This window comes from Taudactylus pleione, unplaced genomic scaffold, assembly GCF_031769625.1.
Source record: "Taudactylus pleione unplaced genomic scaffold, aTauple2 ptg001073l, whole genome shotgun sequence".
NCBI lineage: Eukaryota > Metazoa > Chordata > Amphibia > Anura > Myobatrachidae > Taudactylus > Taudactylus pleione.
This window is the reverse complement of record NW_028285474.1, coordinates 200980-225796: the sequence shown is the minus strand read 5'-3', so window position 1 is coordinate 225796 and position 24817 is coordinate 200980. Positions and strand designations below refer to the sequence as shown.

The window sequence follows — 24817 nt, the reverse complement described above, 5'->3', positions numbered from 1 at the left end:
TGTGTTAGTGAGGACAGGGCTGCATGTGACAGGGGCAGTGACATGATGTGAGGAGGGGAATGGGGGCAGTAGGAAGCCACATACTGAGAGTTATATAGTGGGAGGAACAGGGTCCCCAGCAGCACAGAGTATATCAGGAGATGAGTGATGTGTTAGTGAGGACAGGGCTGCATGTGACAGGGGCAGTGACATGATGTGAGGAGGGGAATGGGGGCAGTAGGAAGCCACATACTGAGAGTTATATAGTGGGAGGAGCAGGGTCCCCCAGCAGCACAGAGTATATCAGGAGATGAGTGATGTGTTAGTGAGGACAGGGCTGCATGTGACAGGGGCAGTGACATGATGTGAGGAGGGGAATGGGGGCAGTAGGAAGCCACATACTGAGAGTTATATAGTGGGACAAGCAGGGTCCCCAGCAGCACAGAGTATATCAGGAGATGAGTGATGTGTTAGTGATGCTAGGGCTACATGTTCTGTGTATATAGTACACTGTGTATTGTGTGTCTGCTCTGTATATAAGGTGCATGGATCTAGCACAGGAGAGAAGACCGCTATACTCTGCTCTTAGTATAAAGGTGCAGCATAAGTTGTAAAGTCCTCGGCATGTAGGGACCCAGGTCTCAGGCTGCTCCCTATCTCTGGTGCTATAGTGTATAGGTATATCCTATAGTACTCGGATGCTACGGGAAGTTGATGGCCTCCAGACCCTTCAGCCTGTTAACACTCCTCCTGCAGAGGTCAGACCCCCACTTAACATAGTTTATTTTCTAGTGCTGGGCCCTTATTTTAGACTTGATACGCCGCATGTCTGCTCCCGAGTGCTCGCTCCCCACGTCCCCTTCCCACGCTCCGTGTATTCTACCAGCCCAATAATTGTCTTCTATTGTGGTACAAATACATTGCGGGATATTTCTATCTCACCCGCTGGTGCTGCTGCTTCTCTGATTGATTTTATGCTGATAATTAAGGTGTAATTAGCGCACACTACAGCGCGTTAGCGTACACGGATCTCGCACACCGGGCGGCCGGGGCTTTCCCGCAAGCAGTAGAGAGAATCTGGCACCGTTCAAGTAAAGGGAATTTATTCTACGTTTCACTTATTGCAAACACGTCCGTCGTTCCAAGTGGGGTAAACTTCCTCCTATATCTCTGTGATATTCGTTATTTCTGGGGATGACCAACGTATTCTGCGTATTTTGCGCTTGTGAAGCCCCTCTCCTCGTTACTGTCATTGGGGGTATATTTAGTGCAGGCTTTTAGAAGTGGAGATGTTGCCCTTAGCAACCAATCAGATTCTACTTAACAGTTATCTAGAAGAGAATAGCTAGAATCTGATTGGTTGCTATGGGCAACATCTCCACTTCTGAAAAACCCGCACTCAAGTAAATATACCCCCATTGTCTCAATTGCTTGAATAGTTGTGCAACAGTACAGTTTGTAATGGGACGTGCAGGTTTTACTGTCCGCCGTGCAACCATTGGTCATGCTGATTGGCGGCCATGTAGTCTGAAGTCGATCGTGTCGATTGGCGAGACTTACAGATGCCGAGCTCTTCCTGAGTTCACTTTCTAAGCAGTACATATCATTTTGATTGGATAATTATTAAGGTCATTTTGGACCAAGCGCCCCCTAAAAACAGTCTGTACGGCAGCATATGAGATAGGTTGCTCCTGAATGGCTGATACCCCCGGGCACCAGTTCGGTCTGATACTTTGGGGGAAGGGGGTTCAGTATTGAAATATTTGCCTGTCATGCATTGGTCTATTAACACCTTCCTGACACTTTTACAGAATACATTATTTTCTCAATCTTTCTGGCGCCCATCTGTGTTTTTCACCAAAGCCTTTATATCATCAGCTGTTGTTTTATTTTTCCTTTTACTATAGCACCAAACTGTTTTGTGGTTAAAATTATATTTAATGGACGCAGTAGAGCTGCATTGTACCATATCTAAGGGCTATGTCCCCTGGGGTGCGTGGGTGCATTATATTTGGGCTGTACTCACTTCTTACTGAGAAATACACCGATATATTCGGCAGAGTGTCTTGTGCCTCCGAGCGCCCAATGTACCTGTTACAACGGTTTTCTCAGCTTTTTACCCCTGTAATTGGCGGTCGTGATACACGCAGCTTTGGTATAACGCAGATTATTGCAGCGGTAACCTGTGCAGAGCGTCCGGATGAGTGACTGATCACTTTACTCTACTCCCTAACAGGCAGGAAGCTCTGCTCGCCGCCATCAGCGAGAAAGACGCGAACATTGCGCTGCTTGAGCTGTCCTCATCCAGGAAGAAGAAGACGCAGGAGGAGGTGGCCTCTCTGAAGAGGGAGAAGGACCGGCTGGTCCAGCAGCTCAAACAGCAGGTGAGATACATGGCGTACCTGGACTGATCTCTGCGTCCGCAAGATGGCTGCATTCTGGTATAAGTGTGTGCCATGGTAATGCTTAGACTGGGTGCAAGTTTAGAAAATGAGGATAAGTCCGTGTCTCATATACAGTAGTACTCTATACTTGAGCTAACTTGGGTTCTGTACCCCCGATGCCATTTCCTCGGCCACGCCCCCCAAGTCCTTTAAACCACCTGATCTCACAAGTCATGCCACTCCCATTATGGGTGGGTTACCACCCCTTACCTGATAGACACGCCTCCTTTTGATGCCAGGTAAGGGACCCTGCTTGCTCCTCTGGTTGGGGCCCAGGCCTGCTCTTTGTGTGCACAGAGTCACCTCCGCTAACCCTATCCTGGCACAGTGCATCGGCCCCAGTCCTGCAGCCTATAAATCACAGGCCTGTGCTGCCAGGCGTTCTCTTATGCTGTGCGCTGGGAGCCAGGGTGTGTGCCTGCACACAGCACAGCCTGTGACACTCCGCAGACGGGAAGGTGACATCAGATGGAAAGGCTCCGTGCTGCCCTCACACTCTGTCTGTGGAATTCTCCCGTCATCTGCAGTCTCAGGGCTCATACATCGCCCCCTACCATAGTCATACGTACATTCTGCTCATGTGTAGGCAATAAACAGGCTCCTCCCACTTCTGCGTCATCTCCCCCAGTCGTACAATGTGACTGTATTATCGGGGGTGGATTTTTCAGTGTTCTTAAGCTTTCTGCTGTTTTCCCATCGATATCTTATGATAATTCATGTTAAAGATGTCATTTTACTGACAGTTGATTTACTGACGTTGGCAGCCATGTAACCGCCCCGTCTGCAGTACAGTTCTACTGGAAGCCCCAGATTTGGGCGTTCCTGAATCCAGCGTCAGGGCAAAACCGCGCTCACCGAATGCGGATGAAATCCACCTTAAATGAGGTTGTTTCCTCTCATGCTGACCCCTCCATGGTTAATGTTGCTGGTATATTCCAATGTTTTGTCGCCATAACACCGCTTGGGTTGGTCCTTTCCTGGTCTCTGGAGAGGGGTGAGCGGGTGAGAGCTGTAACTGCTTTACATCATGCAGGCAGCCCTATGCAAGTACAAGCTCTGGAGGGATTTACCTTCTCCAGATTTTAATTCCAGATGAATCATGTGAAGCACTGAGTCAGATTGGGGGGGGGGGGGGCGGCTGTGGGGTAGTCTCCTTCATCCGACTGCGATGGTCTCATAAGCCGAGATGGAAGTTGATAAATCTATAGTCCCCATACTGTAGTCTGTGATTATACTCAGCACTGAGTACATTGACAGTCCCCATAATGTAGTCAGTGATTATACTCAGCACTGAGCACATTGACAGTCTCCTTAGTACAGTCTGTGATTATACTCAGCACTGAGCACATTGACACTCCCCATAATGTAGTCTGTGATTATACTCAGCACTGAGCACATTGACAGTCTCCTTAGTACAGTCTGTGATTATACTCAGCACTGGGCACACTGACACTCCCCATAATGTAGTCTGTGATTATACTCAGCACTGAGCACATTGACGGTCCCCATAATGTAGTCAGTGATTATACTCAGCACTGGGCACACTGACGGTCCCCATAATGTAGTCAGTGATTATACTCAGCACTGAGCACACTGACAGTCCCCATAATGTAGTCTGTGATTATACTCAGCACTGGGCACACTGACAGTCCCCATAATGCAGTCAGTGATTATACTCAGCACTGGGCACACTGACAGTCCCCATAATGTAGTCTGTGATTATACTCAGCACTGGGCACACTGACAGTCCCCATAATGCAGTCAGTGATTATACTCAGCCTCAGCACTGGGCACACTGACAGTTCCCATAATGCAGTCTGTGATTATACTCAGCACTGGGCACATTGACAGTCCCCATAATGTAGTCTCCGATTATACTCAGCACTGGGCACACTGACAGTTCCCATCATGTAGTCAGTGATTATACTCAGCACTGGGCACACTGACAGTTCCCATCATGTAGTCAGTGATTATACTCAGCACTGAGCACACTGACAGTTCCCATAATGCAGTCTGTGATTATACTCAGCACTGAGCACACTGACAGTCCCCATAATGCAGTCAGTGATTATACTCAGCACTGGGCACACTGACAGTTCCCATAATGTAGTCTGTGATTATACTCAGCACTGAGCACATTGACAGTCCCCATAATGTAGTCTCTGATTATACTCAGCACTGGGCACACTGACAGTCCCCATAATGTAGTCAGTGATTATACTCAGCACTGGGCACACTGACAGTCCCCATAATGCAGTCAGTGATTATACTCAGCACTGGGCACACTGACAGTCCCCATAATGCAGTCAGTGATTATACTCAGCACTGGGCACACTGACAGTCCCCATAATGCAGTCAGTGATTATACTCAGCACTGAGCACACTGACAGTCCCCATAATGCAGTCAGTGATTATACTTACTGCTGAGCACACTGATAGTCCCTATAGTGTAGTTAGTGATTATACTTAGTGGTGAGCACACTGACAGGCCCCATAATATACCGTAGTCAGTGATCATACTCCGCACTGAGGGCCTGATTCAGAGCCGGACGCTATTTGCGCTCGCTCGTTGCGGTCTGTTGACGCCTCTATGTCTGAGCGAGCGAACGAAACATGCGCTCGCTATTTTGTAAAGACGCCCCCTGGCCGCTCGCATCCTACGTCATCTCCGCTATTTATTAGATTAATCGAGTACATCGAAAGGCGTATGAACTGCTCGCAGTGCTTGTGGTTGGATTTTCCTACCGCAATCATGCGAACAGTTCAGGCTAAGAAACAACCAAGTGACGTGGTCGATGACGCTGCTTTGTTAATTATGCACACCCTTAAAACGCCCCTTTTGACCGTTTGGCACGCCTGCGTTCAGATCTCCACTCCCCGTTTTCAAGCACCTTCCCCTGTTACCACCCACAAACGCCTCATCCTGTCACTCAAATTAGCAGGCACTCGCTATTCTGCGAGCGCTCGATTTCCGACCGCAATGAGTGGTTGGCGCATGCGCATTACGACCCATATGCATGCGCAGTTGTGCGAACATCGCTCGGAGCAAACGAGCGGCTCTGAATCAGGCCCTGAGCACACTGACAGGCCCCATAGTACAGTCTGTGATTATACTCGGCACTGAGCACATGGACAGGCCCCATGGTGCAGACCCGGATTGGGAGCTGCTTTGGACCTTCGCCTACATTCCCCTCTGCTGCTGGTCCAGATGTTATATCTTTGGCCTCTTCATCATCCCATGGAGAAAATGTCTGTATACGTTCTCGGTGCCATAAATGCCAGGAGGACCTCCCCAAAGTGTTGTCTCCTCCGCTGTCACCTGCTGCTCCCCCCCCCCCCCCCAGCCTCTCAGGAGGTGCTCAGCCTCCTGTCTCTCATCTGCCGTCTCGCCAAATGCAGTCCTGGCTCCTTTCCGCTGTCTTCTGACGCCGTCCTGCTGCTTGTTCTGGCAAGTCCGGGAGGGAAGAGTGCCTTTCCTGCACACGCTGCGGGTCGGGGTCTCCGAGAGACCAGCTAATAAAGACAAACAACCCCAGCAACGGTTCCTGTCTTCCTGCACAATCAGCTTGTTTGTTCCACTAAACATTTGTACGATATGTGATCAGCAAGGAGGAGATGTAAGGGGGCGATCACTAGCGGTCGGGCAGTGCAGCCTCCCTGCCGAGGGCTCAGCACCCCACTACCGACTGTAAATTTCTCCCCGGTCTCATTACGTTTTGATACAGGACAGTATAGCATTTTTCTTTACACCGGTCTCCTGCAGCCACAGACGCACCACGCAAATGTTGCCAAATGAATTATTAAGCGCAGACTGTATCTCTGTGGACTGGTACCAGGGCTATCCAGGTGCTATCTGGGGTTAATGGGCCGGTTTGTATTGTCTGAGTAGCCAGATGGAGTGAAAATTGTACTGCGGCCTCGGCGGCAATACAGCTCCGATGGGGTGCTCCCAGCTTTTCTGCTGTGGTATGATTCAGGACACGGCAAGATTGGAAGAACCTGCCCTGAGGAGCTTACAATCTAAGGGCCTGATTCATTAACAATCTCAATTGCGAGTACGCACGCAATCGGCTGATTGTTGCGTTCTGTGTATGCATGGCAGAGCGCGTGCGCAAACCGGCTACTGCGCAGTGACTACGCAGACCCATCGCAGAGTGATTGACAGGAAGTGGCGTTTGTGGGAGTTGATGGGGGTGGTGGTTGGCGAAACATAGGTGTGCCAGGGCATTTGAACGTCATTGCAACACCGCCCCCCTTTCTGACACTGAATTCGACATCTTACAGACCCCTGATTACCGAGAGCTTTAGAAGTTGTTTTTCCAGGCTGGCCTCATATAATTGTGATTTTGGGTTTACATTTTTACCACAAAAAGTAATGTGACTTTCCTGTCATAAGCTTCATCCACAAGGAGGGGGTAAATTTACTAAAGAGAGAGTTTTTAGTAGTGGAGATGTTGCCCACAGCAACCAATCAGATTCTACTTAACATTTCCGTAGCGCCTTCTAGAAGATAATAGCTAGAATCTGATTGGTTGCTATGGGCAACATCTCCACTTCTAAAAACTCACTTTAGTAAATATACCCTGAGGACTGAGGACCTCATTCAGAGTCGGTCGTAAGCGGCCGCTCGGTCGTACCCAGCAATGTTCGCTAACTGCGCATGCGTAAGATTCGCAATGCGCGTGCGCAAACTAGCTGTTGCGATCGGAAATTTCTCTCTCCTTGAACACAGCCAGGTCGTTAGTTTGAGTGACAGGATGAGCCGTTTGTGGGTGGTAACAGGGGAAGGTGCTTGTGAGCGGGGGAGTGGAGATCCGGACGCAGGCGTGCCTAATTATGCGAACGGCGTTTTATGGGAGTGCATAATTATCAAAGTAGTGTCATGGCACATGTGACATGGGAGGTTTTTACACTGACTAGATCGTAGTACTTGAGAGAAGGTATAGTCAGCCTTAAGCTCTACGACCAGCTCCGATGGTTCCCGATGGTCTCGATTAATCCTTATAACCCCGGAGACGACGTGTGTTGCGATCGAGAATGGGGCGTGTATTTAGTCTTATGGCCGCTTCTTACCCTCGCTCGTTCAGCTAACGATCCCATCTTAGCGATGCAACTTGCGATCGCTTCATTTGCATATCCGGCCCCTTTTCCCTTACGATAGAGCGGACCTAACGACCGACTCTTAATGAGTGAGGTCCTGAGTGCTTCTGTTCCCTGACCCAATAACTGTAATAGTGTCCTCCTCGTCCCCAGATGTAAGCAACTTGTGGAACTACAAGTTGCAGCATGCCTGGCCAGCTGCCATGAATATCAGCATTATTGACCTGTAAGAGGAGAGGACAATATAAGATATCCAGACAGTATGCTTTACATTAGGTCAATCTGTGGTTGTTACTACTCCAGCACCCAGACACACCAGCCTGTTTTGCGGTTTGCATTAAACTTGCTTCCAGAATTGAGGCCCGGCCGCGGCAGCCATGAACCACTGTTAAGTTGGTAACCTAGTGACATCACTGAGCACAATATGGCCGCCTTCAGTGTGATGGTGACAGGTTGGTACGGGACGTAGATGAAGTTCTGCTGCAGAGCCTCACCTTGGTATAGCGTCTGTGGCTCCGTGACTTGCTGTCCCTGGCGTGCGATCCCCTAGTCCCTTTTTGGAAACGCGTTTCCTGTTTGCAGTGGTTAGCCATGCAAACAAAGCCAGTGACCCTGACCTAGTGAAGAGAGCTCAAGTTGAAATACTTGGGACATTGAGTAATATTTACTCTTACCCCTTGGGGGGGTCAGATCGCTGTGTCAGCAGCCCCCCGGCCTCAGCTGGGGACGAATGTCCGGCACATCTGTGCACATTATCCGTCTGATGTCCTGCGTGTGTACGCAGCTGTCCCCCCCTGTACTTGTTGTGGCTGGGTGACCCCTCACACGGGTGGAGGGGGGAGTTGGCTGTACTGTCGGGGATGTTGCTGTTGGCCAGCGAGTTAACTCTTTATTGCCCGCTGTGCGTCACTGAATGGGTTCCTCTCTTTCTGCTTTTATTTTCCGGTCCCTCTTTTTAGCGATGTAACTATTTTATTTGATGATTTCTACAAGGAATGTGTTGTGTCACCCTCACAAAAATGTAATTCTTTATTTTCTCCTTTTTGTTTCTTTGCTGCAAAGACTAGTTTCTGATTTATTAATAGTTACTAATACGAGGATGGGATATAATTTATTGATAATATCCGCACGTAGCGTCTATCATCCCAGCTGAGCCTGCTCTCTCCTTTTTGTGTTCCTGTGTGTTGGGGCTGTGACTTCAGTGTCTGGGCCGCGGCGGGCAGAGACCTTGTTATTTCTTTGTCTCGCGCAAGGCGATTATCATTTCAGCTGTGTAATGTCTCAACATTTCCCTACGCAGACGCAGAACAGGATGAAACTGATGGCAGACAACTACGAAGTGGACCACCTGAAGTCTTCTGCCCAGTCCAACCAAACCAACCACAAGCCCTCCCCAGATCAGGTAAGTGGTTCTGCTGCACCTGCATGGTGGGTTCTGCTGCACCTGCATGGTGGGTTCTGCTGCGCCTGCGTGGTGGGGGACCGTTGCGCCTGCGTGGTGGGGGACCGTTGCGCCTGCGTGGTGGGGGACCGTTGCGCCTGCGTGGTGGGGGACCGATGCGCCTGCGTAGTGGAGGACCAATGTTCCTGCATGGTGGGGGACCGATGCGCCTGCGTGGTGGGGGACCGATGCGCCTGCGTGGTAGCGGTCCGCTGCACCTGCGAAAATCAGGGTAATCCATTAACTGAACACAGTCGAATAATGAGTCTTTTAAAGATTTCTGGGAATCCACAAATAGACATTGATATCTTGGCAGTAGATACAGGTACTAGGACAGTGGTTACGTACTCTGCAGTACTCTATAAAACCACTAACTATTTCCTGTCTATAGTCTCGCACACTGGGACGTGCACCTGTCTAGTTCTAGCCCCCTATAAAGATTTTGTATGACAATTTGGCTGCTTTTGGCCTGCAACAGGCAGATGAGTTGCCCGCAAAACAACCCTCATATACGATGGAAATCGGATTGTATTTGATTGGACAGGAATTGCTCTGAGCTCTTGGTCACATGACCCTGCAGACATCTTGTGCATCCACTCATTTGGCCTGCGCACCAAGCAATCAGATCTGTACAATTTGGCATTCCACTTAGTTGGCCAAATTGACAGCAGACCCAGTTGTTGGACAGCTGGGTCATGGTCCCGAATCGCTATGTCTGTGTCTAACCTATATAATATTTTCTATGTTACTGCTGCAATTACTAACCAGGTGTTTATTTCATTCCTCATGCTGCACTTTGATGCTCCCTCCGTCCTCATCATCTCTCGACCAATAGGATGATGAGGAGGGTATTTGGGCATAGCCCGTGAGATGATTAGGTCAGCCATTTTGTTCAGAACGGTGAGAACCAACTATGACTCCCGACGGGAAGTCTCTCTCCTCCGTGTCTCCTGCATGTTGCCTCCTGTCTGCATGGCGCCAGTCTCGTTAACGCCCTCACACCCTGGCATGTGCCTACTGTTCTGTGTTCTCCCCGCCCCATCTGTGATATCTCATCAGGCCGCAGCGGTTCCGCGTTCACCTCAGACACCTTCTCAACTGATGCATGGTTTCCTTAGTACAGTGCTCAGTATGGCACAGGGAGCGCTTGTGTTTGTCACCTACACGTAGAAACGAGTCACTGCATTGAGGTAAGAGGTACGCTGTGACTGCCGCCATTGTGTGGGTGGCAGGTACACTTTAAGAGAACCATATTTGAGAGTATGTGTGTTTATGTATGTATGTGTGTGTGTGTATATATATATATATATATATATATTTATATATATATATATATTTATAATATATATATATTTGTGCGTATATGTATATATTTGTTTGTGTGTGTATATATAATATAATATATGTGCGTATGTGTATATATTTGTGTTTATATATGTGTGTATATATTTGTGTTTATGTGTATATATGTTTGTGTGTGCGTGTGTGTGTATATATATATATATGTTTGTGTGTGTGTGTGTGTATATATATATATATATATATATATTATTTGTGCGTATGTGTATATATTTGTGTGTATGATTATATATGTGTGTATGTATATATATATATATTTGTGCGTATGTGTATATATTTGTGATTATATATGTGTGTATGTATATAGATATGTGCCAAAAAAAATGGAAAAAGGTAAAACAAAAATAATTCCCATATATACATAGGATGCATTTACCCTTTAGTTACACGCATGTGTGGGCTTCCTATATACTGTATGTAACGGGATTTCAGCGTCTTAACGGTGGTTAGTTTGTCTGTAATCGCCTGTCGCGCTCTTTGATGAAGTTCAATGTTCAAGTGATTTTTTTCCGACATCTCAAACAAGCTGCCGCGCAGCGCCTCTCGCAGCAATGACAACCTGAAAGTAACGCTTTGTTCCGATAACCCATCACCCGCGGGGCTGTGAGAGCCGAAAACAAAAGGTGAAGGGGTTAATCAGGACTTAATCTTGCTTTTCTGGGTGGGTTTATATCTCCCCCCCCCCCCCCCCCCCCACTCTATTTTTGTTGATGTTGGAAGAATTCACAGAGCATGTAATTAGAGGAATGGAGAGGACTCGGCACCTGTGAACAGCGTGAGGGTCTCTGGGAACCTGCCCCCAGCCCTCTCTCCAGCAGCATAACTTCAGTGTATTCAGGCATTGTCACCGGATCGCCTGTAAGCAGCGCTCCCAGTAACCCTTTCTCATCCACCGGGAATCGGTAGCTCTGCCCGTTGTCAGCATGTACATCCCCACGGATTTCTCCAGACCGCGCCCTGAGGATTTAATGGCATGCTAAACCTGGGAATCTGTAGGTGGCTTTGAATGTACGGACCTGTTAATTCAATTTCCTAAAGCTGCACCTGTATCTAGTAGAAAGCGCCTGAAACTTTGTATTGCCCCTCATTTGCATAGAGTGCCTCTGGCATGGCAAAGCATTACCTCACACCGTAGTCGGCCATTTTGTGGTATGAAATTTACACTGATGCAAGCTGATCACGCCAGTGGCAGCTATTGACACGTCCTTATGAGGCAGAACGTACGCCTCGGCGAGGAATTTGATTGGCTGCACATCAGTGAATAGGAGTTCAGCCTCCATATGGCCAGTATATATGATCATCGGTGCCAGTGGCCCAGCTCTCTCCCTCCCTTATCGGAGATACAAGAGTCCCCAGCAGGTGTGATGTTAAGTGTCAGCCATTGTGCTTATCATCTAATTAAGGACCCAGTTAATTCTGCCTACCATGGCTCCCCTTCCCCCACCAGCACATTCCTGCTAATGAGAGGCTGCACTCAGACATCCAAATATTTTGTCTCCACGCGACGGAGTCTGCTGGTAACCCTGAGAGCGCCAGGCGGTCACTAGCGGAGCGGCAGGAATAGGCCAGAGCGAGAATGAGGCCTAATGACCTCTGTTCCTCCGTCACCGGATGGAAAGTTTAGTCTGTGTAGAGACAGAAACAACAAATATCACCAGGCTTCGTTCAGCGGTGTCAGACAAACGTTACTAAACCCCAAGTACGCCGACCCATCGCGTTTTCTTTCGTAAATTGCTCGCTTTTGCCCTTTTCTAGCAATGTCACTATCGCAGTGTATTCGCTGCTATTTATTTAATGTCCCTCGGAATACAGTATACTGTATACACTCATTAAGGGTATATAATGACACTTTATAAGGCATATCAAATTGGCTACAGCTCCCTAAAATGTAAATCCATCACTGCGAGTAAAAAAAGTCGCTGCTTACGACTGCGGTAATGTACCTTGACTCATGCGCAGCGCCATTTAGATGCATGCGCAGATTTCCGATAATCTCTCAACTGTATAAATATCGCCATTGCATACGACGGAATCAGGCCCTATATTTACAGCTGTGAACAATGTTGGTGACATCATTGATGACATCACTGTATAACACCATTGGTCATAAGACCTTGACGTCTAAGGTGTAGTGTTAATACTTGCTCCAAGCTGTGTTGCCATATTTTACAGCGCTATACAGCTGTAAGACATTTATTGTTCATCCCAAGGGGCGAGAGCTTTTTGTAGAGACGTTAGAATTCCCTGCAGAACTGTACCCATATAGATATTATTTACAGGTATTTATATTAATATTAACATCGGGTGCTCATGATTTAGGGAGTTATGGGGAAGAGAGAACAAACAATGTACCTGTAGTAAATTGTGCTCTCTGCAGCAGCCTTACCCAGTACCTTTGTAGAAAAGTATGACAGGAATATTGTATATACATTCGTCCCTTTTGTGTTTACAAAGTGAAAATAATAAAAGAAACCTCTGGGTAATTTGGCCTCAGGGGGAGTAGGGCATTCATGTAAAATGTGATAAATATTGTTTACAACAGGGCTGTCCCCGATCCCCTCTGAGGCAGAGTCTTCAGATCTCCCCACACTGTCCTATCTCGCTGTGGGGCTCTGAGCCGGCTGGCCGGACATCTGAGAGATTCTTCCCTGTGTCCCTTGGCCGGATCACAGATGCTTGTAGGAGCATCTGAGTTTTGGATGGTTATTTCCCTTTGCCCTTCCCAAACTGACCCCCCCCCCCCTCCCCAATCCGCTGATGGAACCTGCCGCCCACTCAGGCACCATTAACCTTCTCATTGCTAAACCTGCCTGGAGATTGTAATATAATCCTTAAACCTATTTACTCCTCATTTTATACAATGGCATAGACCACTGGCAGCAACCAGCCATTGTGAAACTACAAGTTCCAGTGCGCTGTTGTCTGGCTGGGGAGGCTGGTAGTTTCAGGTGGAGGGCCGCTGGTGTGTGTGGTGTCTGGTCGTAGGCTGCTGTGTTTTGTAGCCAGGGCTGGATTAAGGTGTTTGTGTGTGCTCCTACCAATGAATTGGTCAATATGATAAACTGGTGATGTTATTAGAAAGCTGTAAATACTCCCAGCACCACAATTGTGCTGGGAGTATTGGAGGTTGGATACATCTCCATGATATCTCTCTGGAATGTTGGATACATCTCCACGTTATCTCTCTGTAAGGTTGGATACATCTCCACATTATCTCTCTGGAAGGTTGGATACATCTCCACGTTATCTCTCTGGAAGGTTGGCTACATCTCCACGTTATCTCTCTGGAAGGTTGGATACATCTCCACGTTATCTCTCTGGAAGGTTGGAATACATCTCCACGTTATCCCTCTGGAAGGTTGGATACATCTCCACGTTATCTCTCTGGAAGGTTGGATACATCTCCACGTTATCTCTCTGGAAGGTTGGATACATCTCCACGTTATCCCTCTGGAAGGTTGGAATACATCTCCACGTTATCCCTCTGGAAGGTTGGATACATCTCCACGTTATCTCTCTGGAAGGTTGGATACATCTCCATGGTATCTCTCTGGAAGGTTGGATACATCTCCATGTTATCTCTCTGGAAGGTTGGATATAGCTTTGCTTTATCTATCTGGAAGGTTGGATAAATCTCCACGTTATCCCTCTGGAAGGTTGGATACATCTCCACGTTATTTCTCTGGAAGGTTGGATACATCTCACGTTATCTCTCTGGAAGGTTGGAATACATCTCCACATTATCCCTCTGGAAGGTTGGATACATCTCCACGTTATCTCTCTGGAAGGTTGGATACATCTCCACGTTATCTCTCTGGAAGGTTGGAATACATCGCCACGTTATCCCTCTGGAAGGTTGGATACATGTCTATTTTATTCTTTAACGCTACAGAAAGAAAAGGAAGTTGTCCATGTTCTGTGTGTTTCTCTCCCGGTCGCAGATTTCTCAGTGGAGTCGGTCGCACAGATGCCTAAACCCATCCATGAAGAGCAGCGCCGGCGTTCCTAACATACTTTGCCGCGCTCCATTTCATCTGTTATCTGCGTATTGTCCCCAGATTCTGCCGCTGAATAAGAGGATTAGCTGCTGGTGATCTTACACTGAGGCTTTGTACTAGTAAATGGTAGGAGATTGTGTGTGTTGAGTGGGTGAAGAGGGGGGGGGGGGGGATCATCCTATAAGATATCACCCCCCCCTGCCTACACCACCACCATTCACAGAGATTTGTTTTTATCTCTTTCTAGGTATATTAAGTCACTTTACTTAACCCTATAAGCTCCATCACAAATTGTCATTACCCCAGGACGTGGCTTGCAGGAAATTCCTGGTGCAATATTTAATCGTTGACTCCATTTTAATTGGTTTCATTAATCTTCGGTAAAATACAAGTCCAGCTTTCATACCGTGAATTGGCTCAAGAAGATTTACACTTACTACAGAGAGTATCTAACCAGTGATTAGATATAAGATTGGGTTTATGCTCTGTGCACGGAAAATGGTGGCTGCAATGAGAACTGTAGAAATACTATTAGCCAGATAGTCTTCTGGATGATCATATATTTATTTCTCTTGGCCGGTGCTTATTAATACTGGTGACGTAGCGAGGCTACTAAATGCCCTGTGCTCACCCCCCTCTCTGCTCCAGATCCTGAGCCGCCGGCCGGTGCCAGCCCCATTGGTACGAATCGGACTATTGGTTTAGCAGGTTGCCATGGTTTGTGCCCTTGTTACCCCCACGGATGAAGCTTTGCCCCAACTAAGAATTCTGTAACATTGCGGAGAGAGTTGTAGCCCCAGCCCTGCGTTGTAACCGTGATAATTGGCCCTTCTGCTTTTACTACGCTCGTTTTCCAGAATTTAGCGACAGACGTCAGAATGCCACAATGCGCATCTCATGATATTGTTATTATAGTTACCTTTAAACTTGGCCTCTCGGAGCGTCTTTTTATTTCTATCTTATTTTGAAGGTGCGGCGGTCAGACTTTGTTGTGTAGCACAACAGCGATATATATGGCGAGAATAGTTCTCTTCCCTGAGCTGACATTTTGCTCCAGGACCGGGGAAATGGCCACGGCGCATAACGTTGTCTGAAGCGAATATTCCAATAAGCGCATTTGTATATTATTATTATTCAACGTGTTGCGTTTTATGAGCCGTATTCAATTTGAGCCGAGACACGATACTTTTTCGCGGCCCGGACTTTTCGCCTACTTCGCCTGTTTTGTAGGCGGAAAAGTAGCGCGCATGCACGCTTTACCCCGTATTCAATTTGAAAGTCCACGAAAACGGGACCCGGCGAAACTTGAACAGGTGGAAAGTACTGTCAGATTTGGGGAAATCAGCCTGACACCCCCCAAAAGATGCTCTGACATGGGGGTTAGCTATGGTACCCCCCGATTTGGCTTGCTGAAGGTATTTGGGGATTTTAAACGGCCTCAATAGCTGCTAAATAGCGTTTTTCTATAAGAAATAATAGAATAGTATTCAGGAAATTTTTTTGCAGAAAATAAGTTATCCCAGCAAATTTGGGGTACTTGAAAATGGGGGTCAGCATATTTAAAAGTTGCTAAAGTGAAGTTGAAAAAAATCGTGAAAAATCCACCTGCCGCAAGCACCTGCAATGAAAAAAACACCTGGGGCATACTTGGGGACCCCCCCAGAGTCAAGTTCGCTAGTTTTTAACTTTGTCCCCCCAACATTTTTATTTTCGCCCCCAAAATGAAAGTGATTTTTTTGGGGTGTCCTTAAGTGGTTTTTTTTTTTTTTTTAGATTTTTGACACCGTTTACCTTTGGGGGACTGTCTGAAGGCTGCAGGGGGGTTCCCGCAACGTTGCACCTCAAAACCCCAATTCTGCACATTTTACCGCCTGCTATTCATAGGCGAAACTTTACCGCCTATTACATTGCATTGAGGCGGAAAGTCTTTCAAATTTGAATACGGGGTAAAAGCAAAACAGGCGAAAATGACGTCATCGGCGAAAAAGTATCGTGGAACCGGACTTTTCGCCTCAAATTGAAGTCCTCATAATCTTTATTTTTTGAGGGCTGGGAGGACATTATCTCCCTGCGGTCGGGCTGGTCACAAGGGCTTTGATCACCCCACACAGATCAGCATCAAACCTATTACGTAACGATATTACCCATAGGCTGACACACGACTGTATATATGGCCCGTGACAGGATTACACCTCTGACCACGCTGGCCTGAGCGGACGCTCTGCTTTTATTAATGGGCCGCGACTCATTCCTGGGAGCAACAGGTGCCGGGAACAGACTGATGAATAATGGCAGTGCGGGGCTCCTCATCCGTGCCTCAGACATGTACAAACTTCATTTATTACTCCCCCTACGTCATGTGTAACGAATCGTGTGCCCTGTAAATCCTCCTCCCTGTTTTGTGGCCTCTGCAGTGACACCTCCAGCTGCTGTGTGTGTGGATTCCGGAGCCGTGAGCTGTGTGTGAGGATTCCGGAGCCCTGAGCTCTGTGGCAATCCTGCAGATGGATAACTCGCCCGTGTATGAGAATGAGACCCATCCATTCGCTGTGGCTGATCATGCCTCGGCGATGTTACAGCTTTCTGAGGAGACTGCGAGCTCCGTCCACAATATGGCTGCCTCCGTCACTTGTAGGCCTCAGGTACACTTCAAATCCTCTAAAGCAGGGGTCTTCAAACTTGGCCCTCCAGCTGCTGTGGAACTACACATCCCAGCATGCACTGCCACCTTTTTGATATAACAGCATGCTAAAACTATGTGCAGTGCATGCTGGGATGTGTAGTTCCACAGCATCTGGAGGGCCAAGTTTGAAGACCACTGCTCTAAAGCTTTCAATAAGTGGTTAAGAACAGAAGGCAAAAAGATCTTTTGAAAATATATGAATCACCCCAAAGGTATTGGGTCTGGGGCAATCTGTATTGTACACCAGGAGTATGCTAATTTAATATGGCTTCTCCAGCTCATTTACATACAGTGCCACTGGCAAAAGGAAAAAAAAAGTGCAACTACCGACACAAATAAGCATTGAGGTAATGGCTGGCATTCCCTCTGAGAATCTTCATTTATAAAGACTGAAGAAGGCTAAAAGTTTCTCCATTCATACAATAAGACTACGGGTCCAGTGCTACTAGTAAGGATGGCAGGCTGGGACTTGTAGTTCCACCACAGAGACGGCTTACATCTGTTCTAAACACACATCTTTTAACTTTAAATTTGACTAACTGGGAGACTTTAGCTGAATAAATGTCATCTACCACAAGTGGAGGCCGCCATTTTGTTTGCTATCTTGGCTCGGCTGTCTGCACTGATCTAATAAGGAAAATGCGTGAATCTTCCGTGCTGTTTGTATAGTGCTGGGTGGCCGAACGCTCTCCTCAGAGTCTTGGTATTTCTCGTCAAGTGGGGCTGAGTTATCTCCTGTCACAGGACCCCCTTCCGTTCCTCTCCTTTATCTGTTTTCCCAACCGCACAGTGCAACCCCAGGGAGAAACTGGCTTATGTCAGAGATTATAATTCCGACTTATCCAGGCGCTGACAGCCACTCCAGCCCATGTGTGCCGCGAGGGGGACAGTGATCCGTGTCACCCAGCCAGCCGCCTGCACTCTCGTCTGCAGACGTGACAGGGAGATACTGTATCTCCCGGCCTGCGCCACTTTACACCTGATACAGCGTGACGCTGGGTTTATTCGTCTGTCCCAGCTAATGGCAGCGTGCTGCGTTTATATTTATACTGGCCACATGCAGTGTAACCCAGATACTTGGAATTGATAAGATGCGTACTGGAGAACATTAGTTAAGCCCACAAAACCGCTGCGGCAGGGGGCTCTTTTATTTTTAGTACTTATGGTGGTCTCACTAATGGAGACGCAACCCATTATCTACATACCTTTGGCGATGCTTTCAGCTGCATGCCCCATCCTGTGGGAATACGTTTCAGAATCATACTGTGTCCATCAAACCTTTAGAATTGTTTTGTTCCTTTTTGTATTTATTTTTTTTTGTACCCCAGAAATTTTTCATTTTGATGTTACTGTTATTAAGAGAGCGATAAGTGACCCCCCTACTCCCATTGTCCGCTCTTGTCTGCGAGTGTTGTCGGTGCTTCTGGTGGGGGCTTCCGTGTGCTGTGTCTCCCCAATATTGGTCTAGTTGCGACAGGTCATCGTTTCACCAACCTCTCTTCTCTCTCCCCTCTTAGATGATCCAACCCCTCCTAGACCTCGACCAGAATCGCAGCAAACTCAAACTGTACATCGGGCACCTGACTGCTCTGTGCCAGGACAGAGACCCCCAGATACTCCACTCGCTTCACCCCCCAGGCTCCTACTACTTGGACGACAACCGGGCAGTTTGGGAGCAGAGGCTGCAGAAGATGACGGCCGAACAAGTGAGTCACCTTAAAGTCACATGCCTACACCTGAGCCCGGGAAGCACACTTGTGGCTGTGTCTTCATTTGTCACTATATTCAGTATATAATGCACATTGATGTCACTGATAAATAATATCCTGGGTATTTTTATCTCTTCTGACAAGTCCTAGTAATTGCCAAATCTCATCACTGTTGTTGGTTGGCTGACTTCTGGCGCCACGGCAAACGCCAGCGGCAAATGAAGTTGATGAGCGCGTCACATGGGGTAACGCGGAAAATGCAGTCTCATTCCATGCATTCACATTTACTCTTCACGTTTATTCCGCCCTCAAAGCAGTAGACTGTTCCGGTTCCCTGTTCCTGTTTACTAACGTCTCCATTTCTGCCTTCCAGTTGAGCGAGGAGCTAGAAAAATGTGAGCGTGAGAGTGCAGATCTGCAGGAATTCGCCAACTCCATCTTGCAGCAGATCGCGGATCACTGCCCTGACATCCTGGAACAAGTGGTCAATGCCTTGGAAGAGTCCTCCTGACCTCACCCACTCCAGGGGACAAGGACATCACTTTTAACTCTACCACACGGACACGGTGTTAGTCGACAATTTTTCCCTCCGCCCGCCGGCTCCAGGCTCGGGTAGGGACCCGCACATCCAGCCTTGCACTGCCTGTCGGCACACTGGACTGTTTTGACCGTTACCGCAAGGGCTGACTTCTCGTGTTGTTCTGGAGTTGGTAATGTGACCCTTCAGGACCATCCATTGGGGTGGAGTTGACCTCTCCAGGTCATTAGTTACAGTGGGTCCACTCTTCCGTTCATTAACTCGTCAGACTTTCTACAGAAATGAGAGTTTGCCGGGCCCCTTGTGACAGCGTTTGACGGCATATCATGTAGGGTTCCGTTGCACCAAACTTCAAGGCTATAAACTGTCTAAGGAGACTGTTACAGAGGTTCCCAGTAATCTACAGAGATTATATTTATGTCCTACAACCTGACAAGTATTCTGGCCAACACTACATGGTCTAAATATTGCACCGAACTCCATTTCCAATAGATAATCGTTATCTGCCTTTTTGGTTTTCCCATAGATGCATTTGGTGCTTGCAGATCACAGCATCTGTATTGTGAGAGAACAGCTTATTCAGGCTAGGGCTGTAACTCTAGTCTCAGAGATGAACAGGAGAAGTTATTGTTTTTTGGGCCACTAAGCCTAATATACCAGGTTGATCTAATACGAAAAAGGCACCTTGAAACATTCACAAATATATACGTAAAACAATTCCTACACTTTGACTGAAATTGATATCTGATGTTGTGTTTCAATCTGTCCTCCAGAACAGGGCAACCCCCCAAGGTTTAGGTTCCACGTACTGCTGATGTTTCCCTGCAGGAATTATAGTATCGATGGAGTATATTTTCCTGCTTTTTGCTTATATATTTGTGAAAGTAACAAGCAGAACATTTAACATCAATTTTGGCTCTTTCTTTTATTTTTGAACTGCCCTTTCTAGACTTCTCTGAAAAGAGTAAAAATGAATAAGCAATATCCCCAGCCAATAGTTGGTAATGGAGTCACGAGCGTTAGGAGAATAGTATACTTAACTCTAACCGTAAGTTACATAACTTCCACTGAGATGGATCGTAAATCCCAGTTACAGGGAAACCTTGTTTGGTGCTCAGTGTGCAGAATTTGTAGATAAAATCTCTCGGATGCCCCAGCTAGAGGCCATGCCAGCGATGTCCGTGTCTGATCCGTGCTAAAGCTCGCCCCTCCTGGTGGCCAGCATAAGACCCTCTACCTCTGATAACCTCAGGAATTCAATTTATCATTCAGAACCCATGCAATTCAGATCTGACCAGGAGGTTTAAACGGGGGGGGGGGATCAGAAGACGATGAGCCATCGGTGGGAGACAACGTCCTTCAGTGTTGCAGCGTCATACTGGAGACACGGTGGAATGTGACGGGATGTGTTTAGGCTTTTCCAGTAAGTTATCGCCTGCCGAGGTCAAAGGTTTCTGCCAGTCTGCGGATAATTCAGAACCTGCTCCGTGAGCAGATCCCAGTTACAGAGCGGAGTAAGTCTGTAAGGATAAACGCACTATAAATTAGCAGCTGTCCGTTCCACCCAGATGTGTTTAGGCTGTACAGCTTTGCAGACCCAGGAATGTTACTCCCTGAAAAGGGGGGGGGGGGGTCTTCAGTTATAAAGTCCTGAAAGTGCACCTGTCATCTGCTCATGTCGGAGGGGGCTATTCTGTGGCTAAACCAATATTTATTAAGCTATCGTTCTAGTAGGCGTTCGGAAAAAAGACCCCGAGGCACAAGACACGATGCCTCCATTGTGGGTAGGTGAAGGGTTCACTTTCAATCTACAGAGGGGACTCGAGACTGGGTCCTGCTTTCCAAACCCGAAGGGCTCGCTAGCCAGGATCGCGACGCCAGAAGCTTTCAACCAGTGTATAAGTACGATCGTATCGTTGTCTTGAGCGTAGACTGGACAGATGCTGCCTGAGGGAGGGCGTATATATGCAAGGTGTGGACTCGTCAAGTACATTTCAATCCAAGGTGCTGCAACGGGCGTACAGGCCGCGGCAGAGGGATCAGTGAGCACAGCGCGAGGCAAAAGGGGCGCAAAGTTCATAGGATAACTCTCGCAGTATGCGTTTATCATCCGCTGCCTGTACGGAGGCTGCAAAATTATCTCCTTTTATTAACGGTGAGAAGCATCCTATTTGGTTTTTTAGTATATTTGGGGCATACAGCCTACTGACACTACATTTAATAGAAGTATATGTGTGTGTCTGTATGTATATGTGTGTATGTATGTGTGTGTGTGTATATATATATATATATATATATATATATACACACACACACACACAGACAAACATACACCTACACTACGGCAAATCTTACTGAGCAAAATGGCTGCCGCTGCTACACCTTTTTAAAGTTATAATATGGGGGGAGGGGGGGATGTTTTTTTGAAAACTTTTGTGTCAAACAAGAAAAAGATCATAAAACTCCGTTTCTGGCGTACGTTTTTTGAGGAGTAATGTGTAATACCTGAATTTTCAGGTCTTTTAACTTTTTTTTTTTTTTTTCCCTCGTGATTCTACGCCCGGGGCCCTTAACAAATCGTTTAATCACCCACTTGTGTCTAATGTCTGTCGTTTGCTCTGGTTAATCCTCATTTGTCCAGGGTATGGGCGCAACTTGGGGCCCCCGCAGCCGACAAAACCCACAGGTGTGTGTACTGTGTTTGGACGCACGCGTGTATAGATGTGACATATGTGCGCGTGTGTTTTACGTATGGATTATTTGCCATATTGAATCTTTTTATGTCCATTTTACTGCCTGAATTTGTACAATATTAAAGCAGCAATATTAATGGCGCTCACTGCTCCTGTGTAAAGTTCCGCAGAGTATTATGACGTCTCCCGGTTTCCAGCAGCTGTTGCAGAGTTGTAAAAGGTTTGCATGCAGCAGGGGTGTTTAAACATGCGGCCCTCCAGCTACTGTGGAACTACACATCCCAGAATGCCCTGAGGGAATGCTAGTATGTGTAGTTCCACAGCAGCTGGAGGGCCCGCCATACAGTGATCTGATGCCTCCCCAGAGCTGGAAGAATTTGGCGGCTCTGGGTACGTTTGTGCTACAGATTCATTGTTTTGACGATCAGAAGGGCTCTTTGGTTCTCCACCCATTATATTTATATTTTATTGTTTTATTATTTCTCTTTATAATGGTTAGGTCTGTGGGTCTTCCAAACCACACAATGAGAAAACACGCTGATGTGAGTGACAGGGAATTACTAGGTGCAGAGGATCCCACAGAACACACACCCCAAAGTCTACAGAGGCCTGTATGCTGGTTCTCTATGTGTATGTGTGGCCCTTACCTCTGTCCTGTCCCACATCCTGAGGGTGACCTACTCATAATGAATGAGGATATTTGTTGGAGCTGAACCAGTATTTATGAATGAACATTTACCCTTTATTTATATTCACTAAGACAGCGCTGATCAGCTACCTGGCTACAGAGAGGTGCCCCACAGAGGGATTTATATCCAGCGTACATAGCCGTGTGCCCAGCATAACCTGCTCATACCCGGGGTACATAGCCCTGTGCCCAGCATAACCTGCTCATACCCAGCGTACATAGCCCTGTGCCCAGCATAACCTGCTCATACCCGGGGTGCATAGCCCTGTGCCCAGCATAACCTGCTCATACCCGGGGTGCATAGCCCTGTGCCCAGCATAACCTGCTCATACCCAGCGTACATAGCCCTGTGCCCAGCATAACCTGCTCATACCCGGGGTGCATAGCCCTGTGCCCAGCATAACCTGCTTATACCCAGTGTACATAGCCCTGTGCCCAGCATAACCTGCTCATACCCAGCGTACATAGCCCTGTGCCCAGCATAACCTGCTCATACCCGGCGTACATAGCCCTGTGCCCAGCATAACCTGCTCATAACCAGCGTACATAGCCCTGTGCCCAGCATAACCTGCTCATACCCGGCGTACATAGCCCTGTGCCCAGCATAGCCTGCTCATACCCAGTGTATGTCCATACTCAGCTGTGCCCTCCCAGCGTACATAGCTTTGTGCACAGTATTTCACGCCATGCCCATTGCCACCATAGATTACCAGGTGCCTAGTCTCACAGGCTCTTACCCCCCACTACGCACATACCTTTGCCCGTGCTCACACTCACTCGTCTCATTTCTACAATGCACATTTGCCACATCTTATGCCCACCAAAGCCTGCCAGCTGACAACGTTTGCCCTTTGCCCTCACTGTTGTTTCATCCATTGAAATCACAGATCTTTGTACATTATTACAGATGACCTAAGTATTACAAATATATGTACCGTCCTTTTCTTTTTATGTGTTTTACAAGCGTGTGATGTGACCCTGCAGAGTATTGCGTCTGCAACAGCTGGCCAAGCATCATGGGAAATGTAGTTCTGCCTACCCGGGTGCGGCATCCATAGTCTCTGAGCTTTATCACTGAGCACGTGATTGGCTGCTTTAACCTTTTCGTGATGCTGACCACTATGGGCCTCAAAGGTGGCATTCCAGTTCCGGACCTTCACCCACAATGGGGCGATGTTCAGTGGCTAATGAATGTATTATCTGGGCATGTTATAGGGGAAGGGGAGTTTAATGTATCCCGTGAGAACTGACAGGTGATCTATGGGCTAGGAAGGGAGACCCCACTTATTAAATTAAGGGGACTATTTTTTTTTTTTTTTAGCTGCTGCTGGCCGACTGACTCCTAGTCTCGTTTGTCCTACGTGTTTCTATATGTTAAAGTGTAGCCCTCAGCTGTTGGAGAAGCCGCCTAGGTCACCATTGCCACAAAGGGGTTTAGCAACGTCCTCCCTCTGTGTTTCATTGGGCTGTTTTGTGCCTTTTTTTAAACCTTGTACAAACTTTTTTTTTTTAAGGTAATAAAGAAATCTTTTCCCTTCCAGAGTTCTAGGGGGCGCTGTTGTGCATAATCTAGGTGCCAGGCATAACCTGACCTCTGGAGGTGAAGAGGTTAACGGAAACCTTTCTGTCTCTCTCCATGTACCAATATTTTAATTTTTGTTAATTTGTTTATTTCTTGACACAGGATGCCAAAAATATAAAAAAAAAATAAATACATAAAAATGACTGAAAACGTGTGATATATTTTTTGAGTCTTGCATAGCATGTCGCCAGAGCTTTATATGAATGTAATGAGCACATGCTGTAACCCTTATCTGTACAAATACATTTGTATTATAACTCATCTGCCATCTCCACACAGTGAAGGCACCATTGTGTCAGACTAAAGAAGGTTTATGTTGAAGGCAGCCAATCACTTCCCTGAGAGTGCAGCCTATCCATTTACTAGGAACCAGTGACATCACTGAGAGTGCAGCCTATCCATTTACTAGGAACCAGTGACATCACTGAGAGTGCAGCCTATCCATTTACTAGGAACCAGTGACATCACTGAGAGTGCAGCCTATCCATTCACTAGGAACCAGTGACATTTCTGATAATGAAGCCTGTCCATTCACTAGGAACCAGTGACATCACTGAGAGTGCAGCCTATGCATTTACTAGGAACCAGTGACATCACTGAGAG

General features: G+C 47.3%; 1 protein-coding gene across 14 annotated transcripts in view; it reads left to right on the top strand.

Annotated features, from left to right (window-relative positions):
• Positions 1 to 24354, top strand: part of LOC148453881 (ELKS/Rab6-interacting/CAST family member 1) — a 137872-nt gene extending 113518 nt beyond the window's left edge. For 8 of the 14 annotated variants that reach the window (XM_088461579.1, XM_088461577.1, XM_088461576.1 and 5 more), the window contains 4 exons: positions 2216 to 2363; positions 8824 to 8925; positions 18522 to 18710; positions 19087 to 24354. In XM_088461579.1, coding sequence (XP_088317705.1) covers positions 2216 to 2363; positions 8824 to 8925; positions 18522 to 18710; positions 19087 to 19224 — 577 coding nt within the window. In that variant the 3' untranslated portion in view covers positions 19225 to 24354. Of the gene's footprint in view, positions 1 to 2215; positions 2364 to 8823; positions 8926 to 9799; positions 9865 to 18521; positions 18711 to 19086 lie in introns of those variants that run through there. The other 6 variants (XM_088461585.1, XM_088461582.1, XM_088461586.1 and 3 more) reach the window with 1 other exon arrangement.
• The last annotated feature ends 463 nt before the right edge of the window (positions 24355 to 24817 follow it).